The 24,215-nt window shown below is 48.9% G+C and overlaps 1 protein-coding gene across 2 annotated transcripts in view; it reads right to left on the minus strand.

Moving 5' to 3' along the window:
- Positions 1–24,215, minus strand: part of LOC147117780 (nucleotide-binding oligomerization domain-containing protein 1-like) — a 92,428-nt gene that overhangs the window by 61,976 nt on the left and 6,237 nt on the right. For both annotated transcript variants that reach the window (XM_085989045.1, XM_085989044.1), the window contains exons 2-3: positions 8,145–8,458; positions 5,566–5,740 (exon numbers count right to left, since the gene is read on the minus strand). In XM_085989045.1, the coding sequence (XP_085845171.1) occupies positions 5,566–5,740; positions 8,145–8,396 (427 nt within the window). In that variant the 5' untranslated portion in view covers positions 8,397–8,458. The remainder of the gene's footprint in view (positions 1–5,565; positions 5,741–8,144; positions 8,459–24,215) is intronic.

Genomic DNA, 24,215 nt, shown 5'->3' on the forward strand with positions numbered 1-24,215 from the left:
TCCTTTTTTCCCGCAATAACTGCAGATTGCATTGCGAGCAGGGCAGGTTTTCCTAGGGTGAAAAGCATCTCCACAAAAGAAGCATTCTTCCTAGATTGCCAAGAGGCTGCTAAAGTGGGGTCGTCCTCCTCTTCTTCATCAGAATTATCAGAATTAGATTCCCCCCATGATAGGGTTCACCTGAGACCGCTTGAATTGTCTGGTTGCAGCTACAGCAGCAGATCGAGATCTGGGCAGCTGATAGAGGTCTGCATTTCTCTTTGCCAAATCCAGTGAACAAGCTAGGTCAAAAGCTTTTTGTAGCTCAAGTGTTTTACTTTCTAGTAGACGCTGGCGTATAAATGGAGAGGCAATCCGCAGATGAAAGCATCACGAATCATTTCTTGGCGGTACAGCTCAGCTGAGGCTGCCTGAAAGTTACAATCTACGCTGAGCCTGCGAAGTTCTTGCAGGAATTCGTCAATTGATTCCCCTGGCCCTTGTCGGGCTGTGGCCAGTAGATGTCTAGCATAGACCTCATTTGGGGTCTTGGCATACAGTTTCTTAAGTGCCCGAATCACCTCATCGTAATTATCCCATTCATCAACATATTCGAACACTTTTGGGTCACATAATTGATAAGTATCTTCAATCTAGCAGGAGCATCCGCTTCACCATTCATCCAGAAAATTCTCAAAAGTACGGTACCAATGCTTCCATACCCTGCCAGCTGCTGGTGCATTCGGGTCCAAGTCCAGACGAATAGGTCTAAGGATTTTCTCCATGATGGGTGGTTCCCTGGATCCTTAATTCCGAGTTTGTCCGAAGGTCTAGTATTCGTGAGTGTAAATACTAAGTTACTTAAATTGATGTAAGAAAAAGGAGGCTTACCATCAAGTAACTTTAAAGTAAGCTTTAAGTAACTTATAAACACACTATATACAAGAGAGGTCTTTACCATGCCTCTGGTAGAAGCCTCTTACAATACTGAACAGACCAGTATTTATACCAGTCCAACAGGAAGTGACACATGACAGGAAGTGAGGTATGTACACAGTTCATAGTTCATAGTTCACAGTTCACAGGAAGTGATGACATAACTTCCCGGAAGTTTATTATTTTTATCACACTCCCTTCCTTGGTTTTTTTCAAAAAATCCGTTGCACAGGAGTGATTGCTGCAAAATGGCAGCCCTTTATAGTGCAGGGTAAAGTGCCCTTTCATTTGCGCTCCCCGCAGCCCGCTTCGGCTTGTGTACCGTTCCACTCCACAGTCGTTAGGGCCGCCCGGCGCACAATGGGCCGGCGCGACTGAAGTTCCGGTTTGGGGCGCACAAAGGGCGTTGCACGAGGAAATGATGTCATAATCTGCGCGCGCAACAGGGCGCGCGCAAAGACTTTGCGCCGGCGCTAAATGTCTACTGAAGTTGGGGCGAGGCGCAGATCACGCTGCGCCCGGGCGCTAAGCGCCTAGCGCTCGAGATCTACTCCTCCTAAGGCGCTAACGGCTGGCACACGCTACTGAATTTCTAGGCCACTAACTTTTTCAAAGCTGGATGATCAAAGTAGTTTGAGCTGGAAGCTGAAGCAATGTCAGTGAAACAATGCTGCCACATCCCTGAGATGAAAACGATTAGTCCCGCCCACACACCGATTGGCCAACCATCAGGGGACCGTACTATAGGATTGGTCAATCGTGACGGCACAGGATTGGTCGAACCTTGACGTCAGTCAATCAATGCTAAGTAGCAGATAATGAGTTTAATTTTGAAGGTTTTTTGCATAAGGCGCGAACAATTTTGGTCCGACCGAAAAGTAAATATGCTTACGACCGTCCCGGAACCGTAAGCTTTCTTCGGAGGTAATGCGCGCGTAGGTAGGCTCTATAACTTTCGAGCGCATAGCCGGACAGACGCACACCCGAGGACAGAAGGACAGACAAGACAGATCGACTCGTTTATATATATAGACTAGCTGAAGTGCCCGGCGGTGCCGAGGCTTTTTCGAGGGCATGTTGTTGTTGGAAGAGAGAGAGAGAGCGACTGGGGGGAAGAGAGAGAGCGACTGGGGTAAGAGAGAGGGGGAAGAGGGGGGGGAAGAGGGGGGGGGAAGGGGAGGGAAAGGGGAGGGGGGAAGGGGAGGGGGGGAAGGGGAGAGAGGGAGGGGGAAGGGGAGGGGGGGAAGGAGGGGGGAAGGAGAGGGGGGGAAGGAGAGGGGGGAAGGAGAGGGGGGAAGGAGAGGGGGGAAGAGGGGGAAGAAGAGGGGGAAGAAGAGGGGGAAGGGGAGGGGGGAAGGGGAGGGGGGAAGGGGAGGGGGAGAAGGGGGGGAGAAGGGGGGAAGAGGGAGGGGGAAGGGGAGGGGGGAAGGGGAGGGGGGGAAGGGGAGGGGAAGGGGAGGGGGGAAGGGGAGGGGGGAAAGGGGAGGGTGAAGGGGAGGGGGGAAGGGGAGGGGGAAGGGGGAGGGCGGAAGGGGAGGGGAGAAGAGGGGGGGAAGGGGAGGGAGAAGAGGGGGGTAAGGAGAGGGGGGAAGAGGGGGGAAGGAGAGGGGGGAAGAGGGGGGAAGGAGAGGGGGGAGAGGGGGGAAGGAGAGGGGGGAAGGAGAGGGGGGAAGGAGAGGGGGGAGGGGGATGGGGGGGAAGAGGGGGGGAAGGGGAGGGGGGAAGGGGAGGGTGAAGGGGAGGGGGGAAGAGGGGGGGGGGAAGAGGGGGGGAAGGGAGGGGGAAGGGGAGGGGGAAGGGGAGGGGAAAGAGGAGGGGGAAGGGGAGGGGGAAGAGGGGGAGGGGGGAAAGGGGAGGGGAGGGGGGAGGGGAGGGGGGGAAGGGGAGTCCCCGAGCCCCCTGATCTCCGCCCCCCCCCCCCCCCGATCTCCCGAAGCCGCCCCGCCCCCCGATCTCCCGAGCCCCGCCCCCCCCCGATCTCCTGAGCCCTGCCCCCCCGATCTCCCAAGCCCCGCCGCCCCGGATCTCCGGCGCCCCGCCCCCCCCCGGATCTCCCGAGGCTCACGCCCCCACCCCCCCGATCTCCCGAGGCTCGCCCCCCCCCCGATCTCCCGAGGCTCGCCCCCCCCCCCCCGAGGCTCGGCCCCCCCCCTCTCCCCCCCCCGATCTCCCGCCCCCCCCCCGATCTCCCGACCCCCCCCCAACCCAAGCACCGAACTCCAGAGGCCCGATCTCCCGAGCACCGGCCCCCAGCCCTCCCGCTCTCCCGCTCTCCGGAGCCCCGCCCCCCCCGATCTCCCGAGCCCCGCCCCCCCGATCTCCCGAGCCCCGCCCCCCCGATCTCCCGAGCCCCGCCCCCCCCGATCTCCCAAGCCCCAGATCTCCGGCGCCCCGCCCCCCCAAATCTCCCGAGGCTCACGCCCCCACCCCCCCGATCTCCCGAGGCTCGCCCCCCCCGATCTCCCGAGGCTCGCCCCCCCCCCCCGAGGCTCGCCCCCCCCCCGATCTCCCGCCCCCCCCCCGATCTCCCGACCCCCCCCCAACCAAGCACCGAACTCCAGAGGCCCGATCTCCCAAGCACCGGCCCCCAGCCCTCCCGCTCTCCCGCTCTCCGGAGCCCCGCCCTCCCGCTCTCCGGAGCCTCGCCCTCCCGAGCTGGCTTCAAGTCCGCCGATTGCGACTGTGCGAGACGGCCGGCGGGCCCGGTTGCCGGGGTAACCCTTCCCGCTCACCAAGCCCCGCCAAGATCCGCACTCCCGAGAGCCCCGCCCCCCCCGCCCGAGCCGAGTGGGGAACAGAGAGACGCCGCGTCTCAGCTGCTCCTGCTGCGCGCGCACCCTGACCCTCGTGACCCTCGTGGCTGACGCCATTGCCCCGGGTAATGTGACACCGGGGGGGGGGGGCGGGTGAGGAGCTTAGCAGAAGCCGTGGGACAATTACCTAGCTCGGGCCTGGTTGGGCAAGAAAGGCCCAGGCTTTGAGGCCTAACAAAAACGGGGAAAGGTAGGAAAAAGAATCTTCAGGTTAGAGAAAATATTTACAAATGAATGAAGTTTTTTTTAAAACAATTTAATAAAAAGCAATTTTATTTTGCTGGAAATGTATATTTGAAAAGAAAGACGCACAAAGCAGGAAAAAGAATGGAAGCAAGATGGCGGCTACTCACCTCGGTTCAGAACGATAAGGCCCGCCCACACACGCACCGATTGGTCGACCGTCAGGTCACCAAAGCGTAGGATTGGTCAATCGCCCCGTCACTCGACCGTAGGAGGGCCCGGCTGCACGCGCCAGGAACCTGGCGTACGATTGGTCGACCTCGAGGTCACTCTGTCGCTAATGAGCGGATAATGAGATGCTAATGAGCGGAATTTTGAAGGTTTTTCAGATACCGCAGGCGCAATTTTTGTCTGGCCGAAACGTAAATACGCTTACCATCGTTTTGGAACGGTGAGCTTTCTTTCGACGTAACGCACGCGTAGGTACGCTCTGTAACTTTCGAGTGCATAGCCGGACAGACGCACACGTGAGGACAGACAGACAGAAGGACAGACAGATAGACAGACAGACAGAAAGAAGTATCCGTTTATATATATAGATATAATCAGTGGGATGTTTTTTTTAATTTTATTTAAAGTTTAAGTAGTGTTTTGGCAGCCCATACTTTTCATGAGTTTGACAGTTCTTACTCTCAAACTCATGAATGAGTTTCCCCTCCCCTGATTGGCTGCACAGTGCTCACCTGATCCCAGCCGGCACATCGCACTAACTACGCTGCTGGATCAGGTAAGCACATCGCGCCGACATCTGAACCGGGCCAGTGACAGGAAATGCAAGCAGGCCCGGGCTTCAGATGTCGGCGCGCCGGGTGAGTGCACATCGGGGGCTTGCACGCGCGGCAAGCTCCCGATCCTAATTTCAGGGCCAATATCTGCCAAATGTCATCTTTGGGCTACCGTTTTGATAAGAGTATTGTTCATGGACGGAACCAGTCTATGTTCATCATTCTCTCTTGGTCTTTCTGAGCCACTCTCCAATTGTGATCAAGAACACAGGCACATGCCAAGCTCACAGGGAGGAGACGGGGGGGGGAATTATAATGAAATGTTAATAAGATACAAATTGTAAATTTTGATTCTGCCTTTCGCACAGGTGATGGCAAGAAGACAACTATGGGGAAAAAAGAAAGACGCGTACAATCCAGCAGGCTAGAGCACTAACAGTCCGAAGTGTTGTATAATTAATAAACTAGTCCATCTCCCATTGTGTTGCACAGGAAGAGCCAAGCCCAAGTGTAGTCTTCAGGTGAGTGGGGGGAGGGGGGAATTAGAGAGCAGAGGTAATTGGACCAAGGCACAGATGTAATTAAGTCTCCATTTTAAAATCGTACATTCTGTCCTTATTTTTGTATTTGCATTATAAATGTCTATATCCACGTTTATAGCGAGCTGCTCATGTAAACCTGCCATGCTGTAATTACAATTACACTTTCCTGCCAGTGGTGTTGCTACAGTGCCACAACCAGGGAAAAGGTGTAATTACAGAGTGACAGGTTTTCATCGGGATTTACAATGGAAAAAGCTGAAGGGAAGCATGAATAGGTGTAAGATTTTAAATAGATTCATTGATTGGACATGTGGAGGAAATACTTACCAGCGTCTGTAATAATTACTGATTTGGTCTGTATGTGTTCTGACGGCTGATACTCTATTTCTTTCAGCCATGGGCTGAGGTCTGTGTAAACCTCACTGGCCTGGTACAGAATGTGGAGGAAATACTCTGCTGTTTCTTCTCCCTTGCTCGCAACCAGATCCAATATGTTCCGAACCTAAAAGAAAGCAAGTTGCAGCATAATAGCTGATGCACACTTTCACCAGGAATCTTAAATCAATCTGACAATAAGGATGCTATATGCACTGAGTTTGGACAGTCTCGATCCAGTTCCTCATGGGCTTGTACTTACAGCGCAAAGCTGTCCCTAATTTGGTGCAACTTGGCAATTTGTTTGGTGTGGGAAATGGAAAATGTTGCACTGGTACGGGAGGGCGTGTTCCTCTGAGGTTGGGGCTGAGGCACATTGCTGGGAGTAGAGCTGATTTAAATCAGCTAAATCAGCCAAACCTGGAATAATCTGGCCTGCATGGCTTAACAGTACATCCGATGGCGCCTTTATCCATGAGGCATTTGGGGCCTTATTTTAAAAGAAAAGGCAAATTGGTCATTCCCATTATGGTCAAGTACAAGCAGATCTTACTTTTCTTTTAGTGATGCCAGGGCTGGAGACACAAGGGGGTAAAAATTGGGTAGCGCCCTCTTTGGGGTGCTACCTTTGCTGGGGCGCTAATTTCAGCGCCCTGAAAAAGTTAACGCCCCCGCGGACGATTTTCCCAGGTAGCGCCACGTCCCTCTTATGGCGCAGCGAGCCAATATCGCAGCGCGATGTGCCGCAGTACTGCAGGCCTTCCTCCCCTTATTAAAGGGGAGGGGCCTGGCCCAGCGCGTCCCGGCTCCCAGCTGGGATCCCAGGGATCGGGAGTGCCGGCAAACAAGCCCGGCACTCAAGAGGAGTGCCGGGCTCACAGAGAGCAGCCGGCACCCCGCGGTGGGGGGGGGGCTTCACGGAGACCGGGGACAGCAACAGGGGCAGATGCTGGCAGGCGGCCAGCAACAAAAATGGCCGCCCACCACCTGACCTTTAATTTGCGCCGCCCCGGCCGCAGGTAGGCCCCCCCTGACCCCTGCGGACATAGCATCTGGCGGCAAGTTGGGGGGCGCCACCCAATATTGCAGCTGGGGCGCGAGCGATGCACTGCGCACGGCGATTATGTCACCGCCGGTGGCGCAGCGCCACACGGCGCTAACGGTTAGCGCCGCCGCTAACCTCCCGCTGAATTTCGTGGGAGGCATTAGCTGCGCCGCTCCCAGGCGCTAGTTAATTTGCGCCCTGTTAGCGCCCTCTTTGGGAGGCGCAAATCAACCGAATTTAGCCCCCAAGGCCTCCTGAGCACCACAGTGCTTCTATATATCATTGAAAAATATTCTGTTTAGCTGATACTTCCTGTCCACAAACATTACTTCCATTAATACTTTATGTGAACATTTATAATGGAAAAACCTCATAGAACCCGGCAACCCATATAATGGAAAGAAACCTCAGGAACGTGTGAAAGTTTCACCCTAAACAAATAACTCAAAACTCTTTTCTAAAAATTGTCCTTTGTACCTTTTCCCCCTCAATAATTGAAATTTCAAAATAATATCCAACATAAAGTTTTAAACAATTTTTGTTTTAAAATGAAGAAATTACATATTTCACAACATGATTAAATTTTGCGCACTGACTTGCCTTTTCCGGATTTGAAATCCTTCATCAAATATCTTTCTTCAAGGCCTCTGACTATTTCAAAAGACTGGGCCTTAAATGGATATCTTTGCCTCACAGTAGTTGGCCAGAGCTCCCAATCACATCTGTGTATTCTAATTATGAGCAGTTTGCAGAATTTCCCAGGATGCAATTTTTGCAGTTAAGGCTATACTGTACAAGGGTTTGTCCTTTCATTCTGTGAGGATATGAGAGGTTCTTTGCTTTGAAAGAAACTGCAGACTGAATTTTCAAAGCTTTATTTCGGGCTTACACCTGGCATTGTGGGGATCATTTTAACTTAACTCGCTCGTGGGGAATGGCGAGGGTTTGGGTCGGTGCCAGTTTTACAGCCTGTCCGATTTTATGCTCCAATGAAGTCAACTCCAAGCCCCCCTCCCCCCCCGCCCCACTCCCCTCAGTGCTCACAAATCCCTAACTCATATTCCCAGTGCTCTCTGATTCCAGAACTATGCCAAATACGCTCAGATCGTCCTCCCTAGTGCTCACAAATCCCTGTACCCCTCTCCCAGTAATCCTATCACCTGCTCCAGAACCACCTTCACCGGTGTTGCCAGAACACTCTCCCATGCTCCAAGACTCTGGGTCCCGTCTCAAAACACTGCAGGAACTTGACACCACCCATCCTAGGACTGCCAGACCTGGGCCCTCTCCCGGGTGCTCCCAGGTCCCAGGAGCATCTCGATGTAGACACGTAATGCTCCCTGGTAATACATCTTGACAAAACACTGCTAAAGACAGGAGAGTGACTAAAAAAATCCATTCCCAATAAACAACCTCCTACTTATTGGGAGCAATGCCACAGGAGATCTGCAAAAAAGATTGAAACAATGAGAAGTTGAGTCATTACCTTAGCTGCTTGTGTGGGATACTGCTGTGACAGCTCAGCCTCTTCATTAGAAATGTATTCATGTTTCATCAAGTTGTTCAGCACACACTCTGTGTTCTTGATACGACCAACTAAGACCTCTCGGTGTAACTTCAGCAACTTGCTGAATGAGTGTGTCGATATGAATGGCACGTGCTGCTGGGACCCAGGCTGACACACTCCATCCATTCTTGCACAAGCATCCTCTGCACTGCAATCATAGACGTCTACCATCTTCCCCTGCCAGGCTGGTCACGGAGATGCAAGAGTTCATTTTTGGATTCCACATCAGGCATCTATGTAAATCATAATATACCAAAAACATAAAATTCAAACAATTAATACCGATCACAACATAGCAATGCTGTAATGACAATGCAGAACAGTTAGATTGTAGAACAACAGACATTTACAGAACTGAAGGTGGCTACTTGGCCCATTGTGTCCATGCCAGCTCTTTGTCAGAGCAATCCCAAACTAATCCCACTGCCCCACGCTCTCCTCGTAGGCCTGCATCTTCCTCGATTTTAAATGCTTGTGCACTTTTCTCTTAAGATCATCATCATTATCTTTTTCCTCTTGTACTGTACGCTCCTATTTATGAAATCAATAATGCTCTTGGCATATCTTCTAGCCCCATCGACCTGCAATCACACTTTCAGGGAATTAGTAAATAAGGAGGAGCTGTTTCCACTGGCAGCAGGTATTATGTCCGTGTATAATTGAGACACAGACTGCAGGAGTTGATTATAACAAGTCTTTACTGAATGGAGACAACCTGGAAACTGAAAACTACAGAAGCCTGCTAGGGCCTTTTATACAGGGGTGGTCAGTGCCGGTACTGCAGTCTGAGACCAGTTATTCCCTTAAAAGGTACATACACAACAATTCCTCCCCTTTTAGATAAACAGTACATAACATTCATTTAACAACTAAATAATAACTAATTACAATTACAATTACAGTTGCTAGATACATTGGTTGAAGTTAAGCAATTATAAGTTCAGTCTTTGAGGAGGCTTCCTGATTCTGTCTGGATAACGCCTCTTTGGGATATCAGGTTCTTCTGGCAAGGTTGAGTCGGGATCAATGTCGTTGTTTGGTTCGTCTGCTTCCAATATCACCGATTCTGCGGTAGATGCAATTGGTACTTCGGTTTCATCGCCAGGTGTATCAGATCGTGGTGTGGAGTTGACGTTTTCCAGTGACTCTAGAATCTGGTCAGCATGGCATCTTACAATGCTCTCTCCAACGTCCACGGTATACATTAGAGGTCCTTGCCGTGTACAGATCGTTCCTGGCTGCTATTTCTCTGTGCGGTAGTCCCGGGCCAAAACTGGTTGACCTATCTTAAAACTTCTGGTCGGCCTTTCATTCATATTCTGAAACTGCCTGTTCTCCACATCTCTTCAGACGTTTGGCTTAACCAAATCCAAGCGGCATCGTAGTCTTCGATTAAAGAACATCATGGCTGGAGTTTGGTTGGTAACCGCATGTGTCGCATTCCAGTAGGCAAACAAGAAGTTATCCACCTTGTGTTGTAGGGGTATATCTTCATTACACATTGCCTTGATAGCCTTCTTGAATGTTTGAACAAACCTCTCGGCCAATCCATTAGTGGCTGGATGATATGGGGTGGATGTGTAATGCTTAACACCATTGTTCTTTAAGAACCTCCGGAACTCTTCAGACACAAACTGTGGTCCATTGTCAGAGCAAATCTGTTCAGGCAGCCCATTCCTGGCAAATATGGTTCGTAAAACTGTGATAGTTTTTTCTGTGGTGGCTGAGGGCATTTCTATTACCTCTGGCAACTTTGAATGTGCATCCACCGCAATTAAAAACATCGAGTCCATAAAGGGACCAGCAAAATCAATGTGCACCCTTTGCCATGGAGATGAGGGCCACTCCCATGGATGTAGAGGGGCTTGTGGTGGGGCGTTTTGGACCTTCTGGCATCCTGTACAGCTCTTGGTCATCTCTTCGATTTCTCTATCGATTCCCGGCCACCACACAAACGCTCTGGCTAAGTTCTTCATTTTTACCCCTCCCAGATGACCCTCATGAAGCTCATTGAGCACTCCATCCTTCAATTTGGGTGGAATTACTACTCTGGATCCACACATCAAGGTTCCTCTGCACACTGACAGCTGTTCTCTTCTCGGTGAGAATGCTGGCAGCAGTGGTTCGCCATGTGCTGGCCATCCCTTCACCGTTAAATCATAGACCCAGGAGAGTGTCGGGTCATTTCGTGTTTCCTTTTCTATGTTTGCATTCGTCACAGGGGGACATTCGACTATAGTCGAGTGGAATAACTCCACTGGATCCACTGCCAGTTCTTCTTCTACCGTCGGCAACGGTAGGCGCAACAATCCATCAGCATTCCCATGCTGTTTAGTTCCTTTGTACTCGATGTCATATTGGTGTGCCCCTAGGAAAAGGGACCACCTCTGTAGCCGTTGTGCCATCATTATCGGTACGCCCTTCTGAGGGTTGAAAATGGAGACGAGAGGTTGATGATCAGTTAGTAGAGTAAATTTCTGACCGTGCAGGTAGTGATTGAACTTCTTCACCCCCCACACCAGGCTGAGGGCCTCTCTGTCAATCTGGGCGTAGTTACGCTCGGCTGAAGTTAACGAGCGTGACGCAAAAGCTATCGGCCTCTGAACCATCAAGGAATTTATGTGACAGTACCGCCCCAATGCCGTAGGGAGACGCATCACACGCCAGTCTTAGCGGTAGTGATGGGTTGTAGTGAGCCAATACTTCTCTTGAAGTGATTAGGTCCTTACTCTTCCGAAAGGCCCACTTACATTCATCGCTCCATTTCCATGCTACTCCCGTTCGTAGTAGGGCGTTCAGTGGATGCAGAATTATGGACAAATTCGGCAAAAACTTATGGTAGTAATTCACCAATCCGAGGAATGACCTCAGTTGCGACACATTTTCAGGCGCTGGAGCCTTAACTACCGCTTCAATTTTGTCAGGGGACTTATGCAACCCCTCTTCATCAATCACGTGGCCACAATACGATATCTGTTTCTTAAAAAACTCGCACTTGGGGCGATTGGCTTGTAGCCCATGTTCACGTAGTCTAGTGAGCACCTGCTCTAGGTTGGCAAGGTGTTCACTGTCATCTTCACCTGTCACTAGGATGTCGTCCAAGTAACACTGAGTCCCCGGAATCCCTTGCAGGACTTGTTCCATCGCTCTTTGCCATATCGCCGGAGCTGATGCTACTCCGAATACCAGTCGATTATACTGGTAAAGACCTTTGTGAGTGTTTATCGTGAGATACTTCCTAGAGGATTCTTCAACCTCCATCTGCAAATATGCTTGTGCTAGGTCAATTTTTGTAAAACGCTTCCCTCCAGATAGTGAGGCGAAGATATCTTCTATCTTTGGAAGAGGATATTGTACTGTGTGAAGGACTGGGTTCACCGTCACCTTGAAGTCCCCACAGATGCGAACCTTCCTTGGCTCCTCAGACTTATTGTTTAACGTTTTCTTCATGACAGGAATGATGGGTGTCGCCCACTCGCTCCAGTCTACCTTAGATAACACGCCTGCATTCTCCAGATTCTCCAGCTCTGCCTCGACGGCTGGGCGAATTGCATATGGTACCGGTCTTGCTTTGAAAAACTTGGGAATTGCATTCTCCTCTATTTTTATCGAGGCGGTTACGCCTTTAAGAGTGCCCAGTTCTTGTTGAAATACCTCTTTGGCGTCAGCTAAGATTGTTGACAATCGTCCAGGAGTGACGTCATCATCCTTTTTACCAGCCACCGTCAGTGCATGAATGGAGTGCCAGTCTAAACTTTTCTTTCTGATCCATTCACGTCCCAATAACGGTGGTCCACCATCTTGCAGAATGTAGAGATACAATTTCCGTATTTTCTTGCCGTTGTATTCAACAGGCACCCTTATTTTTCCTCTGGGGTATACTTTTTGCCCCGTATACGTCCTCAAGACAATGGATGTCTCTCTCAAGGGTATGTGTGAGAATAGCCGCTCGTAGTCTCGTCGATTCATGATGGTTAGAGCTGATCCTGTATCCAATTCCATTTTGACTTGGGACCCTGCTATCGTGAGGGTGACCCAAATGGTTTGGTGATCCTCTTTTGCGATTACGTTGTGAAGTTTGAGACAGCTTAGTCTCTTGTTCCCGGATTCACTATCGCTCATCTGGTCTTCGGAACTACTGTCTGTCATCTTTTGTACTTTCCTGTACGGTTCCTTAGTAGCCTTTTTGTTGTCGTTGGTCTTCTTCCCAGACCTGCAAACTCGTGCAATGTGTCCCATCTTTCCGCATTGCCTGCATATTTTGTCCTTGGACCAGCAGTCCTTCTGGTCATGGTTTGTTCTGCCGCAGCGATAACATTTTGCAAATCCCCGTGTCATTTCGTGGGTGCCGTATTCCTGTGGCTTTTGTTGTATTTCCGCAGCTCCCCTTGCTGCTGCTTCGTACGATACTGCCACGCTCAAAGCCTTATCTAGCGTCAGCTCTTTCTCTGAGAGTAACCTCTTCTGGGTTCCTTCACTCAGGAGTCCACAGACAAATTTGTCCCGTAAGGTATCTGCCAGTCCTGCTCCGAACTGGCAGTGCTTTGATAGCTTGCGTAGTTCCGTAAGGTAATCAGCATTGCTCTCATTTTTATGCTGATTTCTCCTGTGGAATTTAAATCTTTCTGCTATCAGCAGCGGTGTAGGATTTAGGTGTTCCTGTAGGATAGCAACAATTTCGTTAAAACTCTTCGCCTTCGGTTTGGCTGGAGTAATCAGGTCCCGCAATAGGCCGTACGTTCTTGCGCCCATTAAATTTAGCAATACCGATGCCTTTTTCTCATCGGCTATTTCGTTTGCCTCGCAATATACCTCAACTCTTTCCACATACGTGGTCCAGTCTTCTATTGCATTATCGAAGGCAGTGATATCGCCAGTCTTTGGCATCTTGAAAATCTAAGATGGCGCCTCCCGCGCTTTGCCTTCGTTCCCGATGGATCAAAATGGCGCCTCCCGCACTTTTCCTTCTTCCCCGCCGAGTTAAGATGGCGCCTCCCGCGCTTTCCCGCCGCTGCTGCAGCTGCCAACGCTGTTGCTGGCGATTATATTTATTTTACTATCCTGTAATGGCGACGCTCTATGGTCTTCGCACCTCCCCGATCGCTGCTGCCAACGCCGCTCTCCGCGGTATTTTTATTTTTCTATCGCGCTTCAATATTTGCTCCGTTAATTGAAGAACCATTCCCGTCGTGGAGCGGACCCTCTGGGACACTTCCCTCCCTCTTCTTAGGTCCGAACGCTGCCCGGCTTCGAAGCACCGGCCGCGCCCTGTGTGCTCCATCCTCTCTCTCTCTCTTTGCTTCCCGACTCGCTGCCCGGCCCCGTTGCAGAGCCACCTGATCAAGCTCTAGCCCGCCGCAGCCCAGGAAGGATCAGTGCACTACCTGCCACCAGCCCGATTAGCTGGGAAACCACAGACTGGAGAATCAAGCCAGGCTCTCGACAGTCTCTCCTGCACTTTTCAATTCGATGATTTGGAGGGCGGTTGCCCACGGTCGACGCCCGTTTCTCGAGTTACTTTGGATTATTTTAATTTTTTTTTTCTTTCTTCTGGCTTCGACCTTCAATAACATCGTCTGAGGTGCTGCCGAGTTGCAGGTAAGTTCGTTTCTTACTCGTCGCCAGTATTATGTCCGTGTATAATTGAGACACGGACTGCAGGAGTTGATTATAACAAGTCTTTACTGAATGGAGACAACCTGGAAACTGAAAACTACAGAAGCCTGCTAGGGCCTTTTATACAGGGGTGGTCACTGCCAGTACTGCAGTCTGAGACCAGTTATTCCCTTAAAGGTACATACGCAACAGCAGGGTCAGTAACCAGAGGACACAGATTTAAGGTCATTGGCAAAAGAACCAGAGGGGAGAGGAAGAGACATTTTTTTAACGCAGCGAGTTGTTATGATCTGGAATGCACTGCCTGAAAGGGTGGTGGAAGCAGATTCAATAATAACTTTCAAAAGGAGAATTAAATATATACTTGAAAAGGAGAATGTGCAGGGCTATGAGGAAAGAGCAGGGGGGTGGGACTAATTGGATCGCACTTTCAACGAGCTGGCACCTTCACGATGGGCTGAATGGCCTCCTGTGCTGTGTGATTCAATGATTCTACAAGTGAAGCTGTTCCATATAGCAGCATGCTGTGCTCACCTCTTGCTTATATAAATTCACAGAACTAGGCACAATCTCTTCCGCTTTTTCTCAAGTGAGAGGCTCTCTCTTTAGCTTGACTTGCACTGCGAATCTCTAGGAGTGTCGGATTTTTTTTTAAATTGCCGTGAAGCATTAATAGAAAATCAGAGGTTTCCGGGATGATTGTTCTTGCAAATAAACCTGATAAATATCCTGCGATAAATCTTTTTAAAAAGTTCAGCTTACAGAAAATACAAAAGAATGAGAATGGGCCCTTACACAGGTACATTGGAGGTCATTTAATTTCACAGCCCAACTGACCACCCCCACCCCACCTTCCCCCCCCTCCCCCCGCCCCCATCCCACACACTTCTCAACACCAAGTTTGGTAGGGTGCTGAAAACGGTTGCACAAAGCAACAGCATTTAAATAAAGCATGGAAACGGAACTGGCAGACAGTACAGGAAGCACAGAGCCCTGGTAGAATTACCCTCCACAATACGTGCAGCAGGCTGCCTAAAGCTGACCAAGGTTTACATTGCATAAACAAATTAAAATATTGAGTTTCATATAGAGTAACATTCCCGGCTTCTCGCAGACCAGTGAGGATATGAGAGATCGTATTTACCTCACAGACTGCAACATAGGTTGTCAATCAAAATCTACCAGGGCAACTTTACTTGTAAAATTACTTCCTCCTCTTATAACTCCTGCACTTTCCAGAATATCTGCACGGCTCTTTAATTGGCTTCTAATGCCCACTGTGGATTACAGAACTTCTGCTTTGTCCGATATCCTATTTTCATAGAATCAGAGAAATTTACAGCACAGGAGGCCATTCGACCCATCTTGTCCGCGCCGGCCGACAAAGAGCTATTCACCCTAATCCCACTTTCCAGCACTTGGTCCATAGCCTTGTAGGTTACGGCACTTCAAGTGCATATCCAAGTACTTTTTAAATGTGATGAGGATTTCTGCCTCTACCACCCTTTCAGGCAGTGAGTTCCAGACCCCCACCACCCTCTGGGTGAAAAAAATCCTCCTCAAATCCCCTCTAAACCTCCAAGCAATTACTTTAAATCTATGCCCCCTGGTTATTGGCCCTTTTGCTAAGGGAAATAGGTCCTTCCTAGCCACTCTATCTAGGCCCCTCATAATTGTATACACCTCCATTAGGTCTCCACTCAGCCTCCTCTGTTCCAAAGAAAACAACCCCAGCCTATCCAATCTTTCCTCATAGCTAAAATTCCCCAGCCCAGGCAACATCCTCGTAAATCTCCTCTGCACCCTCTCTAGTGCAATCACATCCTTCCTGTAATATGTTGACCAGAACTGTACGCAGTATTCCAGCTGCAGCCTAACTAGTGTTTTATACAGTTCAAGCAAAACCTCCCTGCTCTTATAGTCTATGCCTCGGCTAATAAAGGCAATTATCCCGGATGCCTTCTTAACCACCTTATCTCTTTCACACTTCAGTCCACAGCGTTCCCCCACCAGTGATCAACAGCTACTCTGAAAGCTAGTTTTGAAATAGTTCTCAGCAATTCGAGTGCTGGATTTTGTACAATCATAACACTTGCTTTCCGCAGGACTTCTATTCTGCATTGTAGCACTTCTAATTTACCTAGGCCAGTGTTGTCCAATAGGAATCGCTGACTAGCCACAGGTGTGGCTACGGCGACACCTTTATAGCCACATGCACTAATTGTAGTGGAACACGCCTTACACATAACACAGGTAAATGTACCTCACACGTATACATTTACTTACCAAGCATCTACCACCATTCAGCAACCAAGGAAAGCAGCCACAACAATCAAAAAAACACTCGCACTCTGCTTTTCATTGTACCATTTTACCAACAAACACACAGAAAGGTTAAAGTTCACATGCATACATCATGTGAATATGATTATTGAGATCACATGACCAGCCACGATGTCTATTACTCATTTTTTATTTACTAATTAGAAATGAAATTTACCACATCTGGATTCCCAAGTAGCCACATGTGGCTCGTGGTTAACATATTGGACAACACTGATCTCGGTCATTATGCTTGAAAGGAAGTTTAAGTAATAGCTTGAAACCCTTTGGTCAGTTCTAATTTGCTGGTTTCACCATTAATGTTCCAAGTATCAGTTCCTAAACCAAAGCACCACCAATTTTACAAGACCAGCTCCACAGAACGGATAGCCTCGGTTCCTCAATACTGTGGCTCTCCTCCAACTCCACACATTGTTTTCCTGAAAATCCTTGCAGTATACGATAGACCTCAACTGTTAGATACTCTCATCCTGAACTAGAAAATTTCATTCACTTTGCTTCTAATTTCCACCCCTCCCTTCCATCTCCGACTCTTCCCTTCCCTTCCTTGACTTCTCTGGCTCCATTTCTGGGAATAGGCTATCGACAAACATCCACTATAAACCCATGGACTCCCACAGCTACCTGGACTACACTTCCTCCCACCCCGCTTCCTGTAAGGACTCTATTCCATTCTCCATCTCCGTCGCATCTGTTCTGACGATGCCACCTTCCATACTAGTGCTTCCAATATGTCTTCCTTTTTCCTCAACTGAGGATTCCCCTCTACTGTGGTTGACATGGCCCTCGACCGTGTCGTTCCATTTCCCACACTTCTGCTCTCACCCCTTCCCCTCTCTCCCAGAACCACAATAGGGTTCCCCTTGTCCTCACCTTTCACCACAGCAGCCTCCACATTCAACGGATCATCCTCCGCCATTTCCGCCACCTCCAGCATGATCCCACCACCAAACACATCTTCCCCTCCCCTTTCAGCATTCCGAAGGGACTGCTCCCTCCGCGACACCCTGGTCCACTCCTCAGTCACCCCCAACACCCCCACCCCTTCCCAATGCACCTTCCCGTGCAAGCGCAGGAGATGCAACACCTGCCCTTTTCCCTCCTCCCTTCCCACTGTCCAGGGCCCCAAGCACTCCTTCCAGGTGAAACAGCGATTTACTTGTACTTCTGGCAATTTAGTATACTGTATTCGCTGCTCACGATGCAGTCTCCTCTACATTGGGAAGACCAAACACAGATTGGCTGATCGCTTTGCAGAACACCTCCATTTAGTCCATAAGCGTGACCCCGAGCTTCTGGTCGCCTGTCATTTTAATTCACCGCTCCACTCCCACTCTGACCTCTGTCCTCAGCCTCGTTCCAACAAAGCTCAACGTAAGCTCGAGGAACAGCACCTCATCTTTCGATTAGGCACTTTACAGCCTTCTGGACTCAACATCGAGTTCAACAATTTCAGACCATAACCTCGGCCCCTATTTTTTCACATGGCAACTGTTGATGTTTCTGCCATTCCCAATTACACCTCTTCTAGACTCATCTTTTGTTTCTATACTTGTCCCATTACCATCTCCTTTTGCTTTGTACTATCATACCTTTTGTCATTTAATCTCTCCTGCCTTCCACCCTATCACAGACCTTCCCTTTTGTTCTTTCCTCCCCTTTCCCTGCCCCTACACGTGCTTAAAATCTGTCACATCTCTAACCTTTTCCAGTTCTGACGAAAGATCATCGACCTGAAACGTTAACTCTCTTTCTCTCTCCATAGATGCTGCTTGACCCGTTGTGTATTTCCAGCATTTTCTGTTTTTATTATGTTAGATACTCTACTTTCAACACAAACTGGAAGAGGCAAATATCATCTACACATGTATTCTCCCATCAATAGAATTCAGGGTAAACTCCTTTAAACCTTACAGATCTGCTGTACAGTTGTCAGTAATGTTTCTTTCACGGTTCCTTTTTTTTTAAACTGTCCCTATATCTGTCTGCCCTGCTACTTCCCTACTTGTCTTTTTAAATGTAAGAAGTCACACAACACCAGGTTATAGTCCAACAGCTTTATTTGAAATCACAAGCTTTCGGAGCGCTGCTCCTTCTTCAGGTGAAGTGGAGAAATGCATAAAGACACAGCTTATATAGTCAGAGAATCATGTCAGATGTTTACAGGTAACCTTTCCAACTGCCATTTATCACACCTCGGCAGAGAGATAATCTGATGGTGTGCACTGATAGGAGAGATTAGAAAGAAAGAACTTGCATTTATATAGTGACTTTCATGACTTCAGGACGTCCCAGAGCACTTTACAGCCAATTAAGTACTTTTGAAGCGCAGTCACTGTTGTAATATAGGAAACACGGCAGCCAATTTGTGCACAGCAAGGTCCCACAAACAGCAATGTGATAATGAGCAGATAATCTGTTGTAGGTGTTGGTTGAGGTCCAATATTCAACAGTGTAAAACTGGGTGAGCTGCCTGTAGAGGTATGACAGGCTCATCCAATTAATGTTAATGAGGCCCGAGGCCCAATTTTGGGCCGGTCTCGGAGGGGGGGGGGGGTCCTGGTTGGGGCACGTGTTGTGTGTGCGCCACTGGTCCTGCGCCCGAAAACGGCCAATAGCCAATTTCTAGGCCACTATCTTCTACAGGTACTGAGTTTGGAAGATAAACCAAAGCAATCCTACTTCAATAGAACTTCAAGAAAGATTAAGGTATTCCACTGGTAAATATTAAAAGGCTACAATTAAGCAAATGAAAAAAATGGCCTGTGCTCAGCCTCCCTCTACATATACCAGTCCTCTTGACACCAACGGTAGGGTTTGGACATGCTCCAAGAGTATCCTATTGCCCCAAGTCATTGCAGACCATCCACGCTCCTTATATATAGCACGTCACAGAGCAATACTGTAACTTGAGTTATTTCAGTAATGAATCCCCGAAAACAAAAATCAGCTGCTGTTCCTGTGGAGGAAGTACTTACATTTCTGCAACTACACTGATCTGAGCCCCTGATCGTGTGGGTTTTTTCGAAAGTGTTTCCTGTGCAGGAAGTGGACTCACAGACAGATATGTTGAGTGCATGTGTCAGGACTGCCTTCACTTTGACTGATGGGAATAGGATGCAACTTGCCTCGAAGAGAATGGATAAGTTGTGACTGCAGAAACAGCTGTTGTTCTGACCTTCAGACAGAGAGAAGACCTTGTCCATTCACCCATATTGTAGTTATGTTCAAACCTTCTCTCTTGGCTTGTACAAACAATGCCAATATATCCAATGGTATTGACATCTGACTGCATTGCCATCATAGCCCAGTGATGACACTTCCTCTGTATGTATGAGGGGGCATGGAATCTGCTAGGCACCTCCTCCTCACAGTACTGTGGCTAACACCAGGCCTCAGCAGTGTGGCACAATGGTGCTCCAACAGCTGTACTACTTTACCACTGGCCCGTTGGAGGTAGCTGTGAAAAACGGCCATTTTAAATGCATGTATACTTGATGGGCAAACAGCCTGGGTCTCTGGGACACTCACGTGCCAACTTTTCCTGTCCAATTTATCTGAGTTAGATCTCTTTCCATCCCTCTCAATTGTAATTTTTTTTACACTCTTCGTACCTTTGTGTTTCATTTGTTATTTATTTCTCCATTTTGACTCTAAACCTATTTATGTTATGAAGATTCTCCACCTCACTCTAAGGGCTGAATTCTGCCGGCGCTCAGAGTGCGGGTTTGGAGGCGGGTCCGCTGTCAAAATCGAAATGATTGACAGCGGGTCGGGAACCCGCTGCGAACCCGCCTCCATGCAAGTTTCCAGAGTGTCGGGTCTGCGATTTCAGAACAGACCCGACAGCAAGCGACGGGAGAGGCATTTAAGATACTTAACTGATTGTTAAGTGCTTGTTAATCACTATTTTGCCAGCCTTTTTCTATTTTACCACATTTTTAACGGGGTTTACATAGTTTGGAGATCGCGTCAGGTAAGTTGGTCGGGTTCTCTATGTCTCCCCATTGCTGTGAATAGGTGACAGCTGCAAAAGTGGTATGAAAGCTACCATTTCACAGCTGGTCATTTTCCAATGTCAGAAACTTGAGCCTTCAGGACTTGGAAGACACTTTTGAGCTGTAAGCAGTTTGGAAGTGTTTGGAGTAAACTCTCTATCCACTGTCATCTCCTTGGAGCAAGCTCTCTCACCATGGACAGATCGCTTGACATCTCAACTTCAGCTGCCAGCTATTCCAGCAACATCTGTGCCCTTGAAAAAATCTCAACTTGGTCCTCTGAATCCCTCCACGATCAGCCCCAATACCAACATCACCAGGCACACCAACATCACCAACAACAATACCAACCTTCTCCGCAATCACCTGATGCTGCACAGAGCACAGGGCATCACCACCGGACAACATTTCTGCCCATGAAGCCAGCGATGGCATCACCATGATCAGATTTACTTCACTTGATGCTGTACACCCTGGCTGCCACATGATGCGCCAGGTTAACACCACCCCACACCACACCAGCACCATAAAACATTCCTACAATGCCCAAGCCATTCCTTCCACACTCATCACCCATTGCGGGGGATACTGTTATGTCTCACCATTCACTGCAACTCACTAAGACACTTCCAAAGGTGAGCACAGATCTGTACAATAAGGCATAGGGCTGGATTTTCATTCAGCAGTCAGGAAGGAGGCGGGACTACAACTTTCGGGTTTTAGTCCTGCCTCTATCGAGATGCGGCCAATCCACGCGATTTTCCCTTGATTGACCTTGTTGAGCCCGCCCAGCAACAGGTGACGTCACAGACTGAAATTTCATCTGTCAAGACGTGCTGACAGATGAAATATCAGTGTTTCACAGCTGTTTGAAGCTGTCAAACACTGACAGTCTTACTTCTAACCTGAGTCCTTCTACGCAGACTCAGTTAGAAATTACACCGGCACTGAAAGCTGAAGGTTGTCACTTTTGACAGCTCGCGGCCATTCTGCTTTCTGTGCCGGCTGAATGATGGACTCCCGACACCTAGAGGAAGAAAGGCTGTAGAGGCAAGTACAGGTAATTTAAACTTCTTTACACACTTTAGACACGCCAAACACACTTACCTCTGCACTCATGCACCCATCACTCACCTGAACACCGACATCTCGACCCCTCCAAGTCCTTCAACCCGACGGCCCGCCTCCGCTAACCTGGCGTGGTTTGGAGCCGTCGGGAATCCCTCACGACACCCTTCAAAATAGGGATTAGGCTAAAAACTGCCTGTTAACTACCTGTTAACAGGCAGTTAATTGGCACTAATCCCTTCCCGCCTCGGGTCGGTGGGTCCCAGTGCGGGGCGGGTACCTGCCTCCTTTGAAACTTACGTGGAGGCGGGTTTTGGGCGGGATAGTGCCGGGACCCCCAAATTCGGGATTTTTGCCCCCCCCCGCACGCCTAAAAGCCCACCTCACGGCACACTGAAAATCCAGCCCATAGTGTTGAGAATAAAGATTTCAATGTTTGACACCACATTAACGGAAAATTTACATGAACATTGTATAAAGTACCCAAGTGCCTACCCTTGTGTATTGTTAGTACGTATGATTGCACTAGGATGAGGGTGAGTGTGAGGGGTGGATAGCGAGATGGGGAAGTGATAATGTAGAGAGGGGGATGGGTGGAGGTGCAAGGTAAGTTGGTGGGAGTAAGGACATGCAGGAGTAGGGTAGGGAAGGCAGAGTGATGGGAATGCGTTGAGTGGCACAGCAGGATGAGGTTGAGTGTGGCTTTGCAGTAACATTTCATGATCTACTGAGATCATTGAAAGGTTTGCGCCACTGCAGCCAGGTCCTCCTGACGACATCCCTGCTTGTGTCCTCCTGTGCAATATGCAACCAGACTGCGCTGGTCTCCTGGGGAGGTCTCGTCCGCCCTTGGAAGGGAAGAGAACCTCCCTGCTTGCTGTGACTCCCTCCATAAGCATATGGAGGGAGTCATGTGTGAGCCTGGTTGCAGCCGTGCACCTTTGTGCAGTGTTCGTCAGTGTTTACAACACCTCAATGCTGCAGAACACTCACAGTACAACTGTCAAACTCAATGTGGCCGTGGTCCCTTTAAGGAAACCGGTTAATCTTCTCCTTCTTCTTCTTAGGCAGTCCCTCGGAACTGAGGATGGCTTGCTTCCACATTAAAAATGAGTTTGCAGGTGACTGATAAGTCCAATGCGGGTCCTACAGTCTCTGTCTCTGTCACAGGTGGGGCAGACGGTGGTTGAAGGGGCGGGTGGGTGGGGTGCTTGGGTTGACGTGCGCTCCCAATGACGTGTCATCAAATTACGTCATCAGACCCGCTTCCTTTTAATTGGCTGGGAACCCCGCAGGGCGGGCTTAACAAGCCCTATTAACAGAAAATCCTTTTCACACTGTGGCTGCAGCCGGGAGTGGGACCAGAACCCGCCAACCAGCTCTCCCGTTGCAATCCCGCCTCCACTGGCAAAATCGCGGCCTAAGTGTTTGCCTAGCTTCAGGTCATTCATGAGCTATAGCACTAAATTGTTCCTTGTTGGATTTGAATGTACTAATTTAGTAAGAGGTCCTGAATGCATTCTGTTAACCCCTCCCCATTCTGACCATCATGGTTAGTGTTATCCCAATCTACAGGTATCAGCCTTGTATCTTGTGTACTTAATCCCCTTTAAATGGCGTGCGGTTACAGTTTACACTAAGCACTGACTGCAGTAGCTTATTCAACAGTGATCTACTACATTCTTGTTCAGTAGTAGAGTACTGTAATAGCGCTACCCTTTTAAACCACCCAACACATATAATGTGTAAATCGCATTCGCACCAACGAGCCTGCTCTAAGTAGTGGAGATTGGACTTCGTTGGCTGTGAACTGCTTCAGGACATCCCAATGTCATGAAAGGCGCTATATAAATGCAAGTTGTTACTTTACATCTGAATAATGAAAACAGCCATTATTACAACGCTAATTCTTTACAACCTCCCTTGAATTGTCTGAAAATGTCTATCTTCATTTCTTTCTCGCTATTTCTCGTTTCCCTACATTACAACAACGGTTACACTTCAAAAGTACTTCATTGACCGTAAAGTGCTTTGGGACGTCCTGAGGTTGTAAAAGACACTATCAGTCTTTCTTTCTTTACTTTTTGACAGTCCATAATGGGCGCCCAGTATTGCTGCAGAGTCCTTATTAATTCTCCACCTTCAATGATGTCCTTTCCTTCTATTGCATTACTTGTATCTTTGGTTAATAATGTCACCACTCCTTCTTTTCTCTATCTCTTCTGAAGATAGCACAACCAGAAATATGAATTTCCCAATCCCGCCCTACTTGAAGCCAAATGTAACAGCTGCAAAGCTTCAACTTGCTTCTAATCATAGAATGATAATAATAATTCAACTTTATTGTCATTGTACAATGCACAAGTACATGAACAATGAAATGTGATCTTGCAAGCTCCCATGAGTCCAGTACAAATAACATTAACATTAAACGTAAATAGCACCGTCCTGGGAGAAGCAAAGCTGCTGCGTCTGTGCGCACCGCCATTCCATTTCCACCATTCCTCCTGTCCGACAATCTTCAGCCCAACGCCCGGGCCTGCTCTCCAGCCGCCCCTCCCGGGGCTCCTTCCGTGACCTTCTCACCAACCGCCCCTGCTCGGGGCTCTTTCCGTGACCTTCTGCACCTCCTCGGGGCTCTTTCCGTGACCTTCTGCACCTGGTCTTCCCTGATGGTCACCCCTCCAGGTACTAACCAGGCCTGGCTCTACTTAGCTTCACAAGCCTTGCCAGTGACCCTGTCCCTAGTCCCAGGAATAGCTGGGCCAAGTATTACCAACTTAAAATTAGATGCTTGTTTGCTTTTTTTTTAAAGGAATTCTGTTGCCATTGACTGGGCTAGAATGTATATCCAAAATATTGGCAAGGTACAGGTACATTTGTGTGGAGGTTCCATAGCCTACCCAGATGTTACATGTCGATTACATTAGGAGTGCTCTCTTATCTTTGAAATGCAGGTTGCATA

The sequence above is a fragment of the Somniosus microcephalus genome, chromosome 5 (genome assembly GCF_052327205.1).
Source record: "Somniosus microcephalus isolate GS21.2 chromosome 5, FLI_Smic_1.0, whole genome shotgun sequence".
Lineage (NCBI taxonomy): Eukaryota > Metazoa > Chordata > Chondrichthyes > Squaliformes > Somniosidae > Somniosus > Somniosus microcephalus.